Here is a 22,555-nt window from a genome sequence, read left to right as displayed (position 1 = left end):
AGGGCGTGATCCCGGGGTCCTGGGATCGAGTGCCGCATCAGGCTGCCCACAGGGAGCCTGCTTCTCCTTCTGCCTCTCTGTGTCTCTCATTAATAAATAACTAAATAAAATCTTTTAAAAAATAATTTAAAAAAAGAAAGAAATTGGTGTGTGTCCATCACACATTTTTATACCGCCTATTGCTCATTAGCGTGTGCATTCATAAGCAATATTCAACATTGTTTTCTTTTTTAAAAAATTAACATAAATGGTATCATATATGCAGAACAGTGTTCACATTATTATTTTGAGATAAAAAAGGAAGTCAGTGTCAATTTACTACAACGGCCAGGGTTATTTGCCTTGTCTTTTAATTTCATTGACGTTGGTGTGCAGGTTTTACAGTTAAGGGGAGGTGCAAAGTCGGCCTCCGTCCATTGCCTGGAAAGTTGGGCAGCATGACAGGAGTGCACCAGTTTAGGGGTTTCGTGACTGTGTTTTAATTTTGGAATTTCTTGGTGTGGGCTTGCATTGAAGTTTCTCCACCCTTTGCTCCGCAGGGGGCCCTATCACTCAAGGGAGCAGAGCACTGACAGTGGCCTGGGGTTAGGGTGCTACAGTGTCCCGACGACTCCAGAGGACTTCCTCAGCAACGTGGACGAGATGGACACAGGTGGGAGCAAAGCCTGCGAGTACCTGGTGTTTGCATTTTTAAATCGTCCCTTTGGTCGTCTGAGTTCTAAGTCCAACCAAAAACACCTATTCTCAGCAGTGACACAAAATGACCACTGAAAAGCCACCCAAACCCCAGGCACTAGTAATAAATTCTAGTCCCTTCTCTCCATAGTTGATACAAATAGAGTTTTATATGCAGGCATAGAATTTGAAATTCTTTTCTCCCTCTTTCCTTCCCTCCCTCCTTCTCTCTCTTTTCTTTCCTTTCTCTTTCTCTCCCTTTTTCTCTCCCTCTCTTTCTCACTTTCTCTGTCCTTTATTCCTTTCTTCCTTCCTTCTCTCCCTCCTTTCTTTGTCTCTTCCTCCCCCCTTCCACTCTCCTCTCCTCTCCTCTCCTCCTTTCCTTTCCTCTCCTGTCCTTGCTCCATATAGCCTCCTGCTTCCACAGTGGGATATTATGCTGTTCTAGCATTCAGTTGTAGTGTATGGGCCACTCTTTCTCTTGAGAAGTGGGACTGCTTTATAATCTACCATTGTGCTAGCTAGCTAGCTATTTATTTATTTATTTATTTATTTATTTATTTATTTATTTGGTGTCATTCGCTGCATTCGGGAAGCAATTGGCAGCAGGCATTTGGAAAGCTAAGCCCCTCAAAAATTCTGAATTGTCAGCTCCAGGTCCCAACATGGTAACTATGTCCTCCTTCAGCAATTAAACAGAAGAGTCAGGGTACCTTTGACCTGGGCCCCAGGCTGCCCCCCTCCTTCAGGCCAGGCCCAGCTGGCTTCTGGTCCTGTCCCCCCTCCTCTTCTCGAGGAGTGAGGCCTCCAATTGCAAAAGCCAAATTTGGCCTTATTAGTCAAATCTAAATTTAATTGTAAAGTCTTAAACTCCCAGAGGATAGTTTAGAACCAAAAATAAATGATGGCTGAGGGGTCCACTATTTGAAATGATTCATGCGAGTTTCTCTTACGCCATCATTAATGACAGGAAATTAATTGTCCTGTGATGAAAAGAAGTCCCTTCCCCGATGCTGTTGTCCACAGTGCCTGTGTTTGTTAACTGTGTTCTTAGATGAGTACTCTTTGTGCTCTGAAGCTTAACCACCGGTCAGACATGAGTCAAAGTCAACCAGGCCCCTTGGGAGGTTGGAGTAGGTGCTTTGGGGTCTCTCTGCAGGTTGTCATCTGTGTGTTTAGAGGATAGCACAGACTGTCTTGTGAGGAGTCACATGGGAATAGTTTGAAGTGTTTGTTTTGTTATTCTTTGATTTATTACTTTGGTTTTCTTTCCCTCTGGCCTCCCTTCCTCACTTTATTCATCTCTCTGTTTTTTGGTGTGAGATTTATTTTGTCCTCTTTGGAACAGCCTTATGAAGTGGCTCCTTCCTATATTTAATAATTGTTTGCTTTCATCTTTTAAACACTGGGAAGCCAGTAAGTGTGTGTGTATATATATATATATATATATATATATATATATATATATATATATAAAAGTTAAATAAAAAAAAAAAGACTCAGGATATTTAAATCTCAGGCTGACTGTGGCTTTTAAAAATGGCCTCAAAGTAGGGAATATTTTGAAACCAAAATGTGGAATGAAGTGGTGTCCTGGAAAGAACATAGGCTTTGTAGATAGGCAACCTAAATTGAATCTGTGTCTCCACTTGTTGATAGTGACTTTGAGAAAATGACAGAACCTACAAGGGCTTTGGATTTCTCACCAATAAGTGGGAGTTACATGCTTCCTTCATGGAGTTGTAGGGAGTCATGAGATCACACAGTCTGGCCCCAAATTCTCTTCCTCCCCTTCTGAGAGGCTGAAGTCATGGACAAATTGAACTTGATAAATGCTAGACATCCAAGTTTAACCTGGTTAAGTGAGTGTCAGCCCGTGGAGTTTAGGGTCGTGTCTGTGAAGTCTTTCTAGGAAGTAGGCATGAACCTTCTCAGGAAAAGACATGAAATACAGTAATAGGATGAGGAAAAGCTGGGGGGTGGGCACAGGTTCCCGGTGTGGCTAGAAAGGGTCTGTTAGATTCACTGACCACAGGTTGAATGGAAACAAGCCAGCTAAGCACTCCCTTTGCAAATCACACATGGAAACAACAGCTGGATGTGGTGTGGAATAGCAAGAGCAAAGGCTAAGAGGTCGTCCACTCTTCTAGAATATTCTGCAATAACCATACCCTTTTCAGAACTGCCTGGTTTTTGTTTCACCTGCTTTTTATTTATTTTTATTTATTTATTTATTTAATTTTAAGATTTTTAAAAATTTATTTATTCATGAGAGGCACAGAGAGAGGGAGAGAGAGAGAGAGAAAGAGAGAGGCAGAGACATAGGCAGAGGGAGAAGCAGGCTCCATGCAGGGAGCCCGATGTGGGACTCGATCCCGGGACTCCAGGATCACGCCCTGGGCCAAAGGCAGGCGCTAAACCACTGAGCCACCCAGGGATCCCCCTCTCCTGCTTTTTAAATGAATAAAACTTTTAAAGACCAAAAAGATCACTAGGCGATTACCAAGTTGATCCAAAGAGAGTTATTTTAAGATTGTAAACCTTAACGAAAAAATCTCATAATTATTCTCCTCATGGTTTCCGTGTCCGAGGAGAAAAGATAGAGAAATTCTTTAAAATAGATTTTGTGTGGCTATATATAAAAAAAAAGTATTCTTGAGTTATTAGAAAATTTATATGGGAAATCAATAGAGATGAAGGGTTCTAACTGGAGATGAGGAAAAAAAGACACGTTGCGATCATAGTTTTTCAGGGCAGATTTTTTTTTTTTTTTAAGGCTCATTTCCATCTGTTACATTCTAGTGGGTAGTAAAAGTTATTTTGGATTTTCTGTTCTATTTTGATGTTGTTTTCTAGTATCAGTAACACTATGTTGAGTTCATGTCAAATTTCATTTAATTTTCAAATTACTGCTTTTTGTGATGAAAATCCCCTAAAATATTGCCAAGAGTTGTTGATATTGTACGAGTTACAGAAGAGCTACTGAGCGTTGCTATCACCAAAATGCAAGTTTGATCACGTTTCCCTCATCTCTTGGAAAGATGCAATGCATATGGTTAAAATGAATTTTCTCCGATTTTCCTCAGAAAAATGAAATTTTTATGCACAGTTTCAGGAAGGCTACTGATACAAGGATACTTATAGGACACAAAAGCTAATTACAAATTACAAATGATTCTAGGGTGGAAGCTGGTGTTAGTTACCAATGCTCCTCAGCCTCTGAGGTATATTTTATCCCTTCAGAAAATTGATCAGGGCTATTTGAATTAACCAGTTGTTCTGATATTGGGTGCTCAACAATGAGCATGGTTCTTCTTTCTCTCAGCACAGTCAGCATTCATTGCATTTTTGTATTTATATGTTTGTTGGTGTGAGCGATGCCCAGAACTGTGGATGTGTGGCAGACATTATACGGTTCTTTACTCCAGCGTGTGAAGAATGTGCCCATAATCTCAGTTTCAGTTGGGTACACTGGGTCAGACACGTTAAGTGTGTTTGAGGCCTCACAGCTAAAAAGCCCAGTCCACTGGCACAAAGGTCAGTATGTTTTCTCCTACACTATTATGTATAAAGAACATGTATTCTTGGGCCACCTGGGTGGCTCAGTGTTTGAGCATCTCCTTTGGCCCAGGGCGTGATCCTGGGGTCTGGGGATCGAGTCCCACATTGGGCTCCCCGCAGGGAGCCTGCTTCTCCTTCTTCCTTCTGCCTGTGTCCCTGCCTCTCTCTGTGTGTCTCTCATGAATAAATAAATAAAATCTTAAAAAAAAGAAAGAACACGCATTCTTCATGTCATAGCCCAGACATCTCATTTTCTTGGAACAGTATTTTCTCAACTGTGTTCTGTGGACTCCAGTTCCATTAGGATATCAATTCTACCAGATTAGGGTTGGATGATTAAAAGAGTTTAGATAATAGTGGCCTAAACAAAAAGTAAAACAGATCTCTTTACAACTTGACTTCTTAGAACCTTCATATGCTCACGTAGGTTGTGACTTGTACTCATTGTGAGAAAAGTAGATAGTTATATGGTGCCAGGTGTGCGTGTGTGTGTGCGCGCGCGCGCACGCATGCGTGCGCAGGTGGGGGGGGTGATGTGCAGAATTTGCTTTATAAAATACTTTGAAAATGATCCCTAGAGCCATCGATGAAGACAGCTCTTTAATAACAACATGGTTAAAGGAAACTCCTAAGTGTTGTTTTTGAACATAAAGAGGAATGACATGGATAAATATAAGCTTAACAATTAAGTCCTTAGAGTATAACTCGATGATAAGGTATTTATTACGGGGGGGGGGGGCCCTCTACTCTTTCACAAAACCGCTCTTCATGCAGCTGTCATGGGAGGGCATAGACCACAGGTCCCATCCACAGGGCCTTCCCGTGCTTTTCTCCTATCTTGGGCTTATCCCTTCTGGGCAGTGTCTTCCCAGGACAAATAAAGATTGACCCGGCATCTCTGCATGTCTTATGAGTGAGGATCACCAAGTCAACCCTAGGAAGGTGGTAGCTGGAATTTTTCACAGAGGTGAAATATTTTAGACCTGCAGTGATAGAATCTTCTGTTTAAATGTAAGCACTGTGGAAATGAAGATGAGAGTTGTGTTAATGCTTCAGGAGCTTAAAAAAATGGAATTAAAATGATCTTCCTTTGTTCTGTTATAGGAGAAAACGCAGGACAGACACCCATGAACATCAATCCTCAGCAGACCCGTTTCCCGGATTTTCTTGATTGTCTCCCGGGAACAAATGTTGACCTAGGAACTTTGGAATCTGAAGATCTGATCCCCCTCTTCAATGATGTAGAGTCTGCTCTGAACAAAAGCGAGCCCTTTCTAACCTGGCTGTAATCAATACCATTGTAACGTGGATGCAGCCGTGACCTGACATTTCCTGGGCCTCTTGGAAAAAGCAATGGAGCAGAGTAAGTCTGCAGGTGTACCACTTTCTGCCTCCATGACTCAATGCTCCCTCCTTTCCATGCGGCCAGTTTAATCATTGCCTGGATTTGATTGACAGTAACTTAAGTTAAACGCAAATGAATGCTCTATTTTCATTTTCTTCAGGCCTGCATCCCTGTGATGGGCTATATGCAAGAATTGCTTCTGCAGAACTGAGAATGCAGAATTGCTTCTCTGTTTTTCTCTCTGCTGCCCCATAACTAAGCTTTAGGGGTGTTAGTTGAAATTTGTGCATCCATTGATTATAAACCATAAAAAGCCGACCACAGGCAGTGACTTGTGACAGGCAGCTCGGTCCAGGAAATGTACATGAAATTAGACCTGATTTTCAGTTTTAAAAACTGTATTAATGACAGTAGTACCAAATGCTTTAAAAATATTTAACGTGAGCTTTAAAAATCATTGTATGGATAGTAAATCTCTGCTGTATGGAATACAATGTAGTTTTGAATCCATGCTGGTTCTGATGGTTCTTTTACTCTGTATCTGCAAAGGCACACATGGTCTATTGTAGTTTGGCCTTCCTCATTACTTTACTGCGTAGTGTCTAGACAACTCTTCCTTCCAGCAGGAGAGGAGCAGGAACCTGAGTCACAGTTCCTACACTTACAGATCTTATGAAAGAGACCAGTTTGGTACTAATTATGAGCATTTGTTAAACAAAACTTTTATTTTTTAATTACAAGTTGGATTTTTTCAAAAAATTGCAGCTTAGAGTTTGATGTTTATTTTATAAAGCTTTGTAGCTGATGACAAAGGGCAGCCAAATATTTTTGATCAATCAGTGGCAACTGTATTTTTGTCTTTTGAAAACTGTTCTGAAAACATCAGGACAACATAGCTTCCAGCCTGACAGCACACACAGTAAACTGTTGCTTTTTAAATGCTGAAGCCTTATCAGTTTTGCTTTCCAGATTTCAAGTGTTTAAAATACTCTTATCTATGAAACTGAAGGATGAAGCAGATCTCTGACTGACGTTTAAAAAAAAAAAAAACCCTCTGAGGGGTGTATGGTGGAGACACGTGTTTCTGAATTCAGCAAAATTGATTCCTAAGTATGTTATCCTAACCGTGTTTGCTACAGTTGGTATAAAAAGGCATGAAATATGTACTCAATACCTCTTATGTAACCAAAAACATTTTTTTTTTATTAGCTTTTAAGGACTGAGAGAGAGCATCAGGTTCCCCCAGGCATGCAACTCTGTCTGCATTGCCAATGAAGTCCTCGATTGTTTAATATTTTGAACTGACATTATTTATAATCTATGAATTTAATATCTTTTTGGAAAGACATGAATAGTTCAGGTCTCTGAGAGGAACCTTCAATTCCCAAGGGGGCTTAGATCTATTGGGGAATCCTAAGTAAGATCCTCTTCAATCTACCAGAACATAGACAGGCAGAAAATATTTTTAATCTTGTTGGAAAGAAGGCAAGTGAAAAGGTCAGAGATGAGGTAGTCAAGTCACGGTATGCAGTGGAAGGATACTAGTTGTGAAATGGAAACAGACAAGTGATAGTCCCCCACAAGCAAGACAAGCAGGAGGTAGGAGAGGTGCCCAAAAGAACAAAGCAACAAGTTCCTACAACTTTTATACCAAAAGACTGTTGTGGAAGAAAGGGCTTTGGTGCACTTTATATGGAAGAAGGGAGGGGCAGGGCTGGTGTTGCCCTGAGCATGTCTGTGGACAAGAGCATAAGCCTGCTGTTGCTTCCAACACAATGAAGTGATTTTTTTTTTTTCCTGAAGGACCCATAGTTTCTGTTCCTGACTCCTTTTCTCTCCCTGAGCGCTCTGAGAGAGAGGGGGGTGGATGTTTATGTTGCTACTAAATTGAAGGGAGCACTATTTCTTTTTCTCTTTTATGAGCAATAATTGCAAAAAGAGTTGTACATTCTTTCTAAGAAAAACAAAAAACAAGGGACCTAACAAAACTGAGCAGTGTTACTGTATTTTTTAAAAATATTTTTATAGACTCCTTTTCAGGTTATTAAGTGTAAAAGAAACGGATACCCCTCTTTTTTTAAAGTAGCTAAAACATCGGTGATTTGTATTATCAATTTTTAGAAGTAATTTCCTAGTAAGCTTGTGGCATTAGAAAATACTAGAAGATTTTTTTTTAGTGAAATTAGTTGAAACATTTATTAATGAACATAACAAATATTTTTCCAGAATTGAATATGAACCATGACTGCGTGTTTACTAATAGACAAAGCCAGATGTAATTTTTTTGTTTTGTTTTTAAGGCCAATAAAATAATGGCCTTCATTAAAGAACACTAAAGCTAGAAATCTAAAAGTAAGAACAACTTTTTAAAGGTTTTTTTTTTTTTCCTATCATTGTAAGTGTTAAGAGCCCTACAGAATCCATGATAAGGTGCTATTTATATTTCTTATTAGAATAAGAACTGCCAGCATATCTAGTCTTCTTAGTCCTCCATCAGTAAATGTCAACATTTCATCCATTTGCTGTGCCACAGAAAAGGCATATTAAAAATTTGAAGTGGAAAACTCATTGCCGAGATCTTTCTTACATGGTATTGTTTTCCTGATAAAACAATTTTCTTGAAGTGAATACATCGTCAAAACCGATTTGCAATTCTCCTAAACCCGAGGAATTGTTCGTGTTTCACCGGAATATTTAGGATGTGAAAGGCAGTTTCTTTCACTGATGGGACAACAGGTGGGAAGCGCACAAAGCCTGTAGCGTCCCAGGCCTGATAGAAGCGCTCTCTGTGGAAGACAGTGAGAGAAGTGTTGCTAATTTTAAGTGGTGTTCTTATGACATGATTAGAAAGTAACTTCTAAAGGACAACTTTTATGGAAAAAATAAGCTGTTAAAAAAAAAAGGAAATGTAGATTAATTTAATTGGGGAAAATGGGCGATTGATGGAGACCGTTTCCCTAACACACTACATCATTTATGTGCTAGTACTTTAACTTTTTAAGAAAATGTACTTCTACGTTTTGTACTCTGACATATGTGTGTTTATTTTTTAATTGAGAATGCTCTGCCTCCAGAAGGCATGCAGCCAAATCAATCCTATCAAACCATTTTACCTGGAGTTTGGTACTGGTTTTTACTTCTCTGATTCTGTATAAGAAAAATAAATACAATTGAATTTCCACTTGGAGCCTTTGTCTTTTCATGGTTTGTGTGTGTTCCTTTTACTGGAGGCTTTGGGTGGTACTGAAGAAGGGCTTATGTAACCCTCCTGGCAGACAATGAAAGAAAGAAAATTTTGTAGGCCAACATTGTCTTGGCTCAAACGTCTGGTCTCCAATATTCTAAATATCCACAGAATTCTGGTTTCCCCTTTATTTGAAGGAACCCACCGAGATTTTTTTTTCAAGTGTGTACACATGTAATTCATATATTTTATATATATAGTTTACGTATAATACATATAAATTTTTTTAAAAAGTCACACTGTCCTTCTAACACCCTCACAGATTGGACTGAGATGTCCGAACTATAGGATTCTCAGTCCTTCCTCAGTTGTTAAAAATATCGTGTGGCTTCTTGTTGTCAAAGCTAAGGACAGCTTACCATTTATTCTGAGTGTGGGCTTGTGACAGGATATTTTCTCTGTCCCTTGAGTCGTTTGATTCTCACTGTTGTAATACCTTTGTCCAGTCCACAGAAACATTAGGTGAGAGCAAGTGAAAGGTTGTTTTCAAGCAGAAGCTAAGCAACAGAAAAAAGGGATCCTGGTGGGAACAGCTTACTAACATTGCAGAGCCTTAAGTCTCATGCATTCTTTTTTAAAAAATTAATTTTTTTTAAATTCCAGGATAATTAATTTACAGTGTTTTATTAGTTTCAGGTGTACAATGTACTGATTTAATGATTCTCTACATTACTCCGTGCTCATCATCATAAGTGTGCTCTTAATCCCCATCACCTATTTCATCCATTCCCGCCACCCACCTCCCCTCTGATAACCATCAATCTGTTCTCTAGAGATAAGGGTCTGTTTTTTGGTCTTTTTTTTTGCTTTGTTTTGTTTCTTAATTTCTACACATAAGTGAAATCATATGGCATTTGTCTTTCTCTGACTTATTTAACATTATACCCTATAGATCCATCCATGTTGTTGCAAATGGCAAGATTTCATTCTTTTTTTTATGACTAATATTCTAGCGTGCGTGTACACCACCATTTCTTTATCTACTCCTCTATGGATGGACACTTGAGCCATAGAGTTTTCCACAGTGGACGTACCAGTCTGCATTCCCATCAACACTACCCAAGGGTTCCTTTTTTCCACATCCTCATCAACACTTGTTTTTTGCGTTGTTGATTTCAGCCATTCTGACAGGTGTGAGGTGGTATTTTATTGTGGTTTTGATTTGCATTTCTCTGATGACGAGAGATGGTGAGCATCTTTCATGTGTCTGGCCGTCTGTATGTCTTCTTTGGAGAAATGTCTGTTCATGTCTTCTGCCCATTTAATTGGATTATTCGTTTTTTTGCTGTTGAGTTGTGTAAGTTCTTTATGTGTTTTGGATACTAACCGCTTATCAGTTGTATCATTTGCAAATATCTTCTCCCATTCAGTAACTTGTCTTTTACTTTTGTTGGTTATTTTCTTTGCCGTGCAGAAGCTTTTCATTTTCATGTAGTCTCATGCGTTCTCTTTAAAAACCGTATTTCATCATCACTGCCAAGTTAACGTACTCATTATTGAAAATGTTATAAATACCAACATGTATAAAGTAAAAAGTGAAACTTCTCTATCTCCCAAGTCTCATACTTTAAAAAAATATAGAAGATTTTTTTCCTATAGTGTAAGTTGGATTTTTTTAACAGAAGAAAAATAATTATGCATACTATTTTCAGTCTTTCATTTTTTTCTCTTAATAGGAATGATATTACTAATAGTTAACTGAGCATTTACTATGTGCCAACCACTACACAGAACACTGATATGTATTATCTAATCTAATCTGTATATTGACCCGCACACACTTTAATAATATTATCCTTACTTTATAGATGAAGAATTTGAGAGGTTAAATCTTTTGCATAACATTACACAGTAAGCCACAAACCTATCCAATACCTCATGGGCATATTTCCATGCCAGTACATATAGTCGTATACTGGATTACTTTTTTAACAGCTAATATTTTGCATGGATGTCCCCTCTTGCTAGCCAGTTGATTATTTTTAGTTTTTGCCTTTACAGATAGTGCTGTACTAACTAGCCTATTCTTGTGTGAAAAGAATAGGGAAAAAAATCATTATATCATGTGATCTTAAATTTTGATAGATTCGGTCAAATATTTTTGAAAGAAAGGACTGTACAAATTTATACTTCCAGTAACAACAAATGCAAAGGCCTGTCTCACTGTTAGCAGTCTGGTGCTGAATTTTGCCTCTTTTTTGTTTTGTTTTGTTTTGAAGATTGAGAAGTTTTCCTATAAACATGCAGTTTCAAAAATAAATATAGTCAAATTTGATTGGAGTAAGAGTTAACAACAGTTCTGGATTTTTTTTCCCTCACTGTACATTCTATAAAATATTTGGGAAGATATGTAGAATATATGAAGTTCAAAAATTGAACGAAAAATGTATCTATGGGACACCTGGGTGGCTCAGCAGTTGAGCATCTGCCTTTGGCTCAGGGCGTGATCCTGGAGACCTGGGATCGAGTCCCACACTGGGGTCCCTGCGTGGAGCCTGCTTCTCCCTCTGCCTGTGTCTCTGCCTCTCTCTGTGTGTCTCTCATGAATAAATAAATAAAATAAAATCTTAAAAAAAGGAAAAGTGTATTTGTATGTATATATTGGAAAATGATGACTGCAATAAAGTTAGTGAATACATGTATCACCTCATATTGTTACTAATTTATTTATTTATTTACTTATTTCTGTAGAGAGAACTATTGACTCACTCTTAATTCTATATGGGTGGAAAATGTCCTGTTACTGTCCTGTTGTATTTCTTTTTATTTTCAGTTTGGATTTCTTAATAGCGAAACGGATTGATTTTCTCATAATGCTATTGTCTCTAGTGAGTGATGTCAGTTCTCCACCTAGATCACCTTAGATTCCTTTTTACTGTGTTAGACACCCCATCCCCCACCCCGGTGTGTTTTTGCTTCCAACAGCGAACATCTGTGGCTCTTTTAAAAAGGACTGCAGTCACTTTGCAGTCACATGCAGAGAGCTAGGTGCATAGGCATTTACATTCTACAGCATGACCTTTAGCCAACGACAGGTGGGTATGTAACTTAGATTGTCAAAGTCCCCTGTGGGTAGAGACTGCCTTGTGCAGGACTTGGCCCCGAGAGCACATTCTTGTTTTCTTTCCTCCCTCTTTCCTGTTTCCCCCACTCTCCTACCAGTTTACTCTCTAAATACCCAATTCCTTGAAAATTCCTTTCTTGAATATCACTTCTTTAGTAAATCACTTGTACATGAGTCCTTGTATCAGGGTGTACTTCTGAGAACCAGATCTAAGCTAGTATCTGGAATATACAACAAACTTGCATGTCAATGAGAAAAACAAACAGTCTAATAGAAATATGGGCCGAGGATATGAATTGAAAAGGTATAGGACAGGGAACTGAGTGCCAAATAACTTGCCAACTTTATTCCAATCAGGAAAATGGAAATTCGAGAGTAGTGATGGACCATTTCATTTCTAGCAAACTGCAAAATTAAAAAGACTGATGACACCAAGTGTTAGCTAGGGTGTGGGGAGACGGGAATACTTCACACACTGTGGCAGTGTAAATTGATAAAAGCCTGAAGCTGGTCACTGGGTCTGTTTTGCTGACCACCATATCCCCGTTGTATTCCCCAAGCAAGGGAGTAGTTTCAGAGGGGACATGCAGGGAAGAGGGGCTGCAAAATAGGAGAGAGGGAACTTTCTAGATGATCTAGCTGAGTAAACAAATCTATCACTAATCAGTGGGGTGACAGGCATTGCAGCCACGCTCGCTCAGAGCTGGGACTTGTACATTCATAGGGTATCTGAGTTCCCATTTTCTTTTCTTTTAGGATTGCAATCTTGAAAATTTACGTACTTGTATTTTCAATTAAAACAATTACAGCTACCAAATTTCAGATTTTTTTTTCCTTGGGACACTGGTTTTTTAAAATTATGACTAATATTGTGTGAATATCAAAGCTCCCAGATATATAATTGACTTATCTTCCATTCGGGGCACATATGAAGGTGTTAGTGCAAGGTTAACATCTAGAGAATTTCTGATATCTGCCTTGCTGCCTGGAATAGTTCAATACATGTAACGCTCGCTCTAAAATGAATGTAAAATTAAGATCAGACCCATTATGTCATGTTAAAGACTTTTTGGATGAGTTTCTGGTCACTAGAGCTACAAGGGTCTGTGAATTCTGGCCCTAAAACAGAATGCGTTTATTCCAGGGATGCCTCAGAAGGTCGGATATATTCAAGTCCTCAAAGGAGAACTGCTTACAACTTTCTCTGGAATACCCCAAATTTCAAGATTCACCCAAACAATTAGCCAATGCATTTTATTTTATTTTTTCACTGTCTCTGAAAGTTCTGAGAAATTGATCCCAGCTTTAAGCGTTGTTCCCAGTAAGTTTGCTCACACACATTTTACACCTAATTCCAGTTGGCTCATAGATTCACCAAGACTCTTCTATTGACCTTAGACTTTGCAATTCTTTCCTATAGGCTGTCCTTTGAAATACGTCCCATGTAGTAATTTAAAAGTGTGAGACGATCGATAAAGCCGCAACTGTAGTTCACGCAGATGTATAAATTATGTTTAGAAATAATAATTTGCAGGGGTCACAGCGTTTACCATAAAGTTTTCTATGTCCTAAAAGGACTCTTCTGCTTGTAAGTCATTAGCTCATATTTGTAATTGAACAAAGTGATGCATGTCTCATGTTTACAGTTTGAGGACCAGAAATAGGATGAACAAGTGTCCTGGTTTGCTTCGGACAGAAGGGTTACCCTAGATTCTGGACTTTCGGTATTAAAATTGGGAAAGTCCCAGCAAACTGGTAAACTTGAAAAGTGTGCATCATGTACTCATTGGCAGGACTGGCTACATAATTTGTGGGGCCCAGTGCAGGATGAAAATATGGGGCCTTTGCTCAAATGTACTAAGAATTGACAATGGAGCATTAAACTGTGGGGCTCCTGGGAGGGTGCAGCCCTCTGTAATTGCATAGGAAACATCCTGAAGCCAGCCTCATTCATTGCAATCCTGCAAAGCAAAGGATTTCCTGTGCTAGGATCTCTCTCTGTAAGAATAAGAAAGAAGAGACTGACATTAAAAAAGAAATAATTACAAGAATTGAGCTGGGAAATTGTCAACGTTTTCTTCTGAAACAACCTCTTGTCAAATCTTCCAGATAGTTGTTTTTCCAGTAGTAGAGAGAGTTAAGGTAGGTCTGAGGCCCCTGGTCCTAAGCCAGATTTAGTTTCTCCCAAGAGTGTTAAAGAACATAAGACTCTTAGGATCTTCTTTGATATCTCCTGACATTGTCAGGGTCAGTAATAGTCAACAACCACCAAATATATATTTCATTCATTCATTCATCACTGTACTTGTTGAGCCCCTGCCATCTTGAGGGTACTGAATAAGCACTGGACAAAACAAGGATGAAGAAAACTCAATCCTTTTTCTACAGGAGCCATATATTTAATCAGGGCCCTATATTATGGGGCAAAGAATAATGTATTCTTTTTATTTTCAGTTTGGATTTCTTAATAATGAAATGGAATGAATAATGGGAACCCAGAGTAGGGAAGGAAGAAGAGGAATGAATAGCCTCAAAATGGACATGGAGTGTCAGTCTTAGCTTCAAGGAGTTTCCCAGGCATTTCAGGGAACAGCATATATGAAAGCCCAAAATTTTGAGTGCTGAGAAGTTCCATGGCCCTGAAAGGACAGTGTAGGAAGGCAGTGAGGCAGGAGAACGTGAGTAAACAAATAAAATAGATGGATTTAACCCCTCAAAGGGGTTTGAATGCTTTGTTCCGGGGTTGGAGAAGCTGGTGGCCTTCTCTGAGGACAAGGGCTATTTGGTGCTGTGAGGATAGGAAGAAATTGAAATCACAGCCTCTGCCTCCAAGCAGATAACATACTACCATGTATTTAGCATCAAGCATATGCCAACATTGTTTAGGAGCGGAAGAGATCACTTAAGGGCCTGCTGGTGAGGCAAGATCATGGCAGTGGGCAGAGAATCCTAGGACCCGGAACTGGTAAACAAAGGCGTGGAAGCACAAAATGGAAGAGAAACACAATATATTTTTACAACCCATTGTGTTCCAGGAGCTAGTCTCTGAGTTTCTCTGTGTATCTGTGTTTATTGCGGTGCCATGACACTTTTAAAGTCATTTAAACAGAATTGAAATCTTTGTAATATTGACTCTTTGTACTCAAGTCCATTTATTTTCTTAACATCCTCAGAGAATGAGGATGAATAGACAAAAGGCAAATGAATAAATCCCTAAAACCTCAGTCTTGGAAGTCATGCACTAGGGCCAGCTCCATCAGAAATGACAGATATATACTTGACCCTGGAACAGCACATGGGACTAGGGGTGCCAACCCCTAGTTCAGTCAAAAACATTTAAATGGTTTAAAACATTTGACTCCCCCAAAACTTAACTACTATTAGCCTACTGTTGACTGGAAAGCCTTGCCAAGAGCAAAAACAGTGAATGAACACATATTCCGCATGTTATATATACCCTATACCGTGTTCTTACAATGAAGTAAGCTAGAGAAAAGAAAACAGTATTAAAGAAAATCATAAGGAAAACACATTTACAGTACTATACTGCATTTATAAAAACAAAAAATGAAAGAAACAAAACCATGTATAAGTGGACCCATGCAGTTCAAACCTGTAGCATTCAAGGGTCAAGTGTAAATGTGATCTCTGGAAATTCACTTAACTTTCCTGGGTATCATTTCTTATTTTCCTTAGCTATAAAATGCTCATTTTCTCATGACACTAAAATCCTCCCATTCCATAATCTTCCTTAGTGTTTGAACAGATTTTCTACATTGAGGAGATAGGTCGATTTGTGTCATGTACACAAAAAACACACTCTTTTTCTTATAGCTTTTTTTTGAGAGTCCAATAGTTATAACATATTTTAACTACAACTCTAATCCCCCAAAGTAATATAATTTCAACAAGCATGTTCATCACTGCTGGACCAGAGGCTCTGACATTTCCATCATTGAGATTTAGGGACTATTCCTAGAAAAAGATCTCACTCAAGTCTCTCACTTGGGTAATGAGGCTGTGACTAATGGGGCTCTGGATGGAGAAAATTAATTTTCATGATTAGTAAACGATTAATAATCAGTAATCCCCTAATGCTGTGGGAAGAGAATCCATTTATGGAATTAGCATAGAGTAAAATCAGAGTTTCAGAGAATGAAAGCAGGGAAGCCCTAACAGGGAAAGTTGAAGTCCAGCACATCCCACGCAGCATTGCAAGTCCTGGAGAAGGTGGGTGTGTGAGCATTAAGAAAGGACATGTGTGGGCAATCTCCTTTACAAATTTGCCGGGGGCTTCATTCCTCCAACCAGTTAAGAAGTTCCACGCCATGTAACTATTAATTAACACCGTGGCCTTAGCCAAGTCTCTTACAGTTTTGAAACTTTGGTTTCTTTACATGTAAAATTGGCTATTATAATAAAAAGGAGGGTACAGTTAAGAGAGAGGTGAAGATTAAGACAATTGACTTCTATAGAACACCCAGTAAATAAATAGCTGGTGGTCAATAAATGTTCATTTTTCTCCTTTGGGGGGAACTTCTCCCTTTCTTCTTCCCAGGCCATATTTTTCTTCATGGCACTCACCACCATATATAACAGTAAGAGGTAATTCTCTTCGTCATTGTCTCCTCCTGTTAGCCTATCAGTGCTGGAAGAACAGGGATTTTTGTTTCTTTTGCGTCTAGCACCGTGAACAATGCCTGGTAGTCTGTTCAAAAGTATTTTCAAGGTAGTTGTTAAATGGATGAAAATGTTTGAGAGCATATTGTTTTTCACACTGCAACCCCTCCTCTGGATAGTGCCATCTTTGGTTGACTTGTTGGCTCACACTTCCAGGTCTTGAATTGATAAAGGCCGTTGGAAAATACTTCTTTATGGGGGGAAATTTAGAAAGATGGCCAAATGTGTCTGCTGAGAAGCCGCCCCCTGAGGGAGCTGAAGGGCAGAACCGCCACTAGAGGGTAGCAGCTGGCTCTGCAAGGGCGTGAGGACCAGCCCCTCTCCCAATCCTCCCCTCCTGAGCACTGGGTGAGGGCTGGGTTATCCTGGAGGGGGGAGTAGAAAGACAGGCAGGTGAGTGCTGTTTTTGTTTCCCTCTCTGCAGTCACCTGTATATATGTTGCTAGGAAGATCTGTGGCTTTTGGGTGAGAATTAAGTGTTTTTTGTTTTTTTTTAAGTATAGAGCAAAAAAAACCCAAAAAACAAAAAAACACCAGGAAAAATTAAGGCATTCTCAGAAGAATATTTATGGGGGAGGGGGGGTCAGTGGATCACCTGCCTCGGAGTATACTAAGATGTTAGTGTAAAATGTGAATTTCTCTGACTTCCTGAATCTGAAGGAGGGTGAGGGCTGGGAATTTGCATTTACTTAGCAAGCTTCCAGGTGATTCTGGCTCACTCTCACCTTTGATGATCACCACACCTGGTGCGTCTCTCCAAACTTTTCATCATGAAGCCCCAGTATATGTATATTTACCTGTTTATTTTATTTTATTATTTTTATTTTTTAAAAGATTTTATTTATCTATTCATGAGAGACAGAGAGGCAGAGACACAGGCAGAGGGAGAAGCAGGCTCCAAGCAAGGAGCCTGATGTGGGACTCGATCCAGTGTCTCCAGGATCACACCCCCGGCTGCAGGCAGCACTAAACCGCTGTGCCACCGGGGCTGCCCCTACCTGTTTATTTCTTGATTTATAAGTTATATGCATAGATGACTTTTCTTATGTATTGTGTATATCATAAAGCATTCACAAAAATAGAAAATTTGAAAGGATGACAAATCACATACATTAAAGTTTATAGATGAACTTCCCACGCCACGTTTTGGATGAGAGGATGAGTATAATTCATGCAGATGAAATGTTATTTAACTGATCCTCAGGGTGATTGTTATGGCACAACACTCATTTTCTCAGGGTTATGGCCCGACGTCAGTGGGCATGAAACAGCATGATTATCTGTAGAGGTTTTATTTCTGTTTTATTAGTATCACTGGGCAGCTCCCTCCACCTCCCCACAGAATTCACATTTGGTTTTCAGGAAAGTTGTCATAATTATTCTTTTCCCCAACCTGGTGTCCCAAGTACAAATTCTGGGTGGGAAACCAAGTGTAGACTGGCCCATGTGTTGGTATCATACACCGCAGCGATGCCCTGGTAATTCATGAACACACATATATGCACCTGGGGCTACATTAAGCTGAAAATGTTACAAAATCCTCTCCTATGAAGCCCTGCCTGCAAAAAAGCTTTAAATGTAATGATTTGACTCTACTTTTGGCTCTTAACCTTTCTGGGGTCATGGGTCTCCTTGAGAACCTAATGAAATCTATGAGTTTTCTCTCCAGGGCAGGGAAAAAAAAATACTCATCTGACTATATATACACCATTTCAGAGGGTGTGGAAACTTTTGGAGTTCTCAACATGCGGACTCTGAGCCAGCAGCATCAGCATTTCCTGGGAACTTATTTGAAATGCCCCACGCCCAAGTCTACTGAATCAGAAACTTTGGGGTGGGAATAAGCCCTCCAGGTATTTTTGATGAATACTCAAGTTTGAGAACACTCCAGAGCAGAGGTTCTCAAACCAGCCTCCTTATTAAAATCACCTGATGATTTATTTTTTATTTTTATTTTTTGTAAGGCACCCATGCTGCCTGGGTTCCAATCTCCTTTAATGAAATCAGTATCTCTGGAGGTAGGGCCTGGACATTGGGATTTTTGAAAGCTCTCCAAAGGAGCTAAGCTCTGTGGACCAAGATGTTAATAATTCAGGCTCCTTCTGACGATCCCCAGCAAGAGCATGACAGCCCTAGAGAAGAACTTAGCCACAGCCTGACTCATCACTTTCATTTACAGGGGAGGACGCTAAGAGATTTTCCGTGCTGCAGTTACTGAGTATCTAGGCATCCTGGTTCTCCTTCTTCCCCTGTCCCAGGAAGTGCCACACACAGAAATAGCAAGCCTAAAATACTCCTGAAGAAGCCTGGTCATCAAAGATACACATATTTAAAAGTAGCCTAGATGATGTTATTTTCAGCTACAGATCATTGACATCAGCGTCCAGTGGTTTTTCCTCCTTTGGCTCAACATTTGCCATTGGTTTTCTTTGCACTTGGTTTATTAGTTTTGTTTTTTTTTTTTAAGATTTTATTTATTCACGAGACAGAGAGAGAAAGGCAGAGACACAGGCAGAGGGAGAAGCAGGCTCCCTGTGGGGAGCCTGATGCAAGGACTCTGATCCCAGACTCCAGGATCACGCCCTGAGCCCAAGGCAGATGCTCAAACCCTGAGCCACCCAGGTGTCCCTATTAAGCTTTCTTAGGAAGGAGCCAGAGCCCTGCCAGGCCAATGGAAAGCAGCAGAGTTGAAGTGCCACAACACAGCCTTTCTGCGGAGGTGTGGGGGGTGAGGCAGGGGAGTGTGCCCTGGGCTGGGAGGGGAGGCTCAGGCCCTGGAGCCAGGAATCCTGGTTTTGAAGCCAGCTATGTCACTGACTCACTCTGTGACCTTAGGCTTCTTGCTCAACTTCTCATGCCTCAGTTTCTTTACTTCTCCATAAGGGTGATGATGATAATAGCACAACCACCCCATGGGTTGTGACTGCTAAAAGGGGTTTGAGGCATGTCAAGACGGATTTCCACATTAGATCTCATGCTCTGCCCCTGTAAACTCCCCACGGGATGGTGGCACTGGTGAGCCAGTGGTGGGGGGTGGAGTGCCTGGTGGAGGCCTGGTGCGGGGGGGGGGGGGGGGGGCTTGCTGCTGCATGGGAGGCAGAGAGCTTAGGACCCTGCTTTTCTTTCCTCTTCATTTTTTAACCCTGAGGATTATAGAAATCTGCCCCTGCATTCCAGCTTCTTCCACCAGAAGATTGTCTTCCTATAGGTACTTTGAAAGACTATATAAAAATGCTGATTTTGCTCATGACATTTTAATTGATCATTTGTGTTCATTCAGGTTAGCCTGAATGAACAAACAGGATAAATTGGGACATTTTATTTTATTCTTATTATTTAAAAAAATTTTTTTTTAATTGGGACATTTTAAAAAAATAACAAAATTTTAGTAATTTTAGGGCTACATAGGAGCTTGAAATTAGCATAACGAAGCTTCCCTTCCTGGATGCTGTTAGCAGAATCAGTGAGATTTGTGGCAGAGTAGCAGGGAGTGCGACTCTTACCCTATTTTTGTTTATGGGGCCCTGGGAAAGTTTATTTTTTCTAAGGCTCGTTTTCCTTTTACATGCAAGGAACGAATCATAGTTTCTATATCATAGGGTTGTGTCAGATTAAAAAAAAAGCGGACTTAGATAAGGAAAAACTTTATTCAAAAGGACTATTGCAACATGAGAATCTCCAATCTCAGGAATCTGCAGGCCTCTCAAAAACAAACAGAAAAGGCTTTTCTTTTACAGGCTGGGGTAAGCAGACCTTGGCAGCGATGGGAAGTTGGGCAAGCCCATGGCATGCTCGCAGGGGTCTGACAGGAAATGTGTCTCCCTGTGGTCAGCCGATTCCCCGGCTAAGCTAATAAAGGGACACTTTAGTGCTTGCTCAGGCTTGGGGGCAAGCAGAGGTCAGGGGCCTGTGGGGAGGAGAGAAGCCTCCCTGAAGTTTGGGGAAGACAAAGCAGCATGTGAGGCACGGCCAGTTGTGAGCACCTGGTCTGTTGTTTTGAGGACCAAGTGAAATCCTACATGTATTATCACTTAACCCAGGTTTCTGGGCATTACCCATAAGTGCTGGGGTTATTTTCTTTTTATTACAAATGCTTCATTCTTCAAATGCTGGAGAGTAGCTTTTTCTTTGTTCTGAGCAGAATCATTCAGTCACACCTCTGCGACAATGCTAGCTAGCATCCATCCAGTGCACATCTCCTATGTTCCGGGCCCAGGGGTGGGGAGAGGTCTGAACTTTGATGAGATGCAGTTTCGGAGCTCAAGGGGTTCTCAGTCCAGAGGGAAAGAAGGATATAACAGGGAAGGGCAGCCATTCGGACGTAGACAGGATGCCGTGGGAGAATGCGGCTGGGGAAGGGGCTATCAATTAACAGGGGGAACTGTTGAGAAAGAAGAACCTAGGTGAGATGAACCCTGAAAGGCGTCTGGAAGAAGAAGTTTTGCCCTGATACACGAGAGAGAACGAGCATTCTCATGTGCACAGAACAACATAGGCAAGAACAGGATCTGAAAGAGCGTGTGGGGCCAAAGACAAGGATCCCCAGGTTCCGGGGCAGAGCAATGCTGGGTCTGCAGGGGTCAGTTGGGGTTGGGTGACAAAGGCCCCTGAAATGGGACACCAGGGTGCCTCAGTGGTTGAGCAGATAACTGCCTTGGGCTCAGGGCATGATCCCGGGGTCCTGTGATCTGCTTCTCCCTCTGCCTGTGTCTCTGCCTCTCTCTCTGTGTCTCTCATGAATAAATATGTAAAATCTTAAAAAAAAGAAAGAAAGAAAGAAAGAAAGAGAAAGAAAGAAAGAAAGAAAGAAAGAAAGAAAGAAAGAAAGAAGAAAGAAAGCCCCTAGAAGGGTAGGGGCGCGTAGGTTCTGTGGTTAGGATAGTCATCTAGCATCATTCTTGTACTTCTGTGTCTGCTCAATGCAGCTGAGACCAGGGTTTCAGGAGAGCCAGGACTGGAAGAGTTCAGCCCGGAATTGTCGCTTTGAGATGCCAATGAAACATTCCAAAACAGATATTTAGGGGTGCCTGGGTGGCTCAGTCGGTTAAGTCTCTGGACTTTTGGTTTGGGCTCAGGTCATGATCTCAGGGTCTTGAAATGGAGCCCTGCACAGGCCTCCGCAGTCAGTGCAGAGTCTGCTTCTCCCTCTCCTTTCCCCTCTGCTCCTCCTCCTGCTTGTGTGCTCTTTCTCTCTCTCAAATAAATAAAATAAATACAATCTTATAAAAACAAACAAAACAAACAAACAACGAAAAAACCCACACCAAAACAGGTATTTAGCAGGCAGGGCAGTGGTCTGGGCTGGAGATAAAGATACAGGAGTCATGAACATAGTCATTAAAACCGTAGCAGTGAAGATCATCTGAGAGAGTATTTAGACCAAGCAAGGCAGTGCTCCGAGGTCAGAACTCAAACATTTAAGGAGCAGAGCACCTTCTTTTAAATACATGTATGTCATTTTGGTGATAGATAAATATTTGTTTATGCACATATGTGTGCATCCACCCAACAATTACTAAGTACTTTCTACATGCAAAACACCATGTTGGCTTCCAGGAAAAAGAACTAATGATTCTTCTTCTCCGCAAGCAGGACATGATCAGGCCAGTGATTCTCAACTATGGGTGAGTTTGTCCCCCAAGGGGATATCTGGCCCTATCTGGAGATATTTTTGGTTGTCAAAACTGAGAAGAAAAGGTTGCATCTCCTAAGTAGAGGTCAGGGAAGCTGCTCAACCTCCTTTAGGGCCCAGGGCCGCTTTCCCCACCTAGATAAAGGATATTCTGGTACCAAATGTCAATTGTGTAGAAGCTGAGAAACCCTGATCGACACTAAAGCAGTACATGTACGCACACAAGAAATCGCAAAAACCATTCCTTTCTCCAAGCTGGAGTTGGTGGCTGTGTAATGTGTCAACTTGGCTAAGCCAAACTACATTTGCCAAAGTCTGTTTTTCTGTGTTTCCTGTTAGGGCACCCCGCGAGAA

The 22,555-nt window shown here is 40.6% G+C and overlaps 1 protein-coding gene across 2 annotated transcripts in view; it reads left to right on the top strand.

Moving 5' to 3' along the window:
* The window catches only part of WWTR1 (WW domain containing transcription regulator 1), a 132,599-nt gene extending 123,831 nt beyond the window's left edge, over window positions 1-8,768 (top strand). For both annotated transcript variants that reach the window (XM_055321116.1, XM_055321117.1), the window contains 2 exons: window positions 540-652; window positions 5,341-8,768. In XM_055321116.1, coding sequence (XP_055177091.1) covers window positions 540-652; window positions 5,341-5,525 — 298 coding nt within the window. In that variant the 3' untranslated portion in view covers window positions 5,526-8,768. The remainder of the gene's footprint in view (window positions 1-539; window positions 653-5,340) is intronic.
* The last annotated feature ends 13,787 nt before the right edge of the window (window positions 8,769-22,555 follow it).

Source organism: Nyctereutes procyonoides, unplaced genomic scaffold (genome assembly GCF_905146905.1).
Source record: "Nyctereutes procyonoides isolate TBG_1078 unplaced genomic scaffold, NYPRO_anot_genome, whole genome shotgun sequence".
NCBI lineage: Eukaryota > Metazoa > Chordata > Mammalia > Carnivora > Canidae > Nyctereutes > Nyctereutes procyonoides.
The sequence above is the reverse complement of the archived record's forward strand: the minus strand, read 5'-3'. Positions and strand labels throughout refer to the sequence as shown.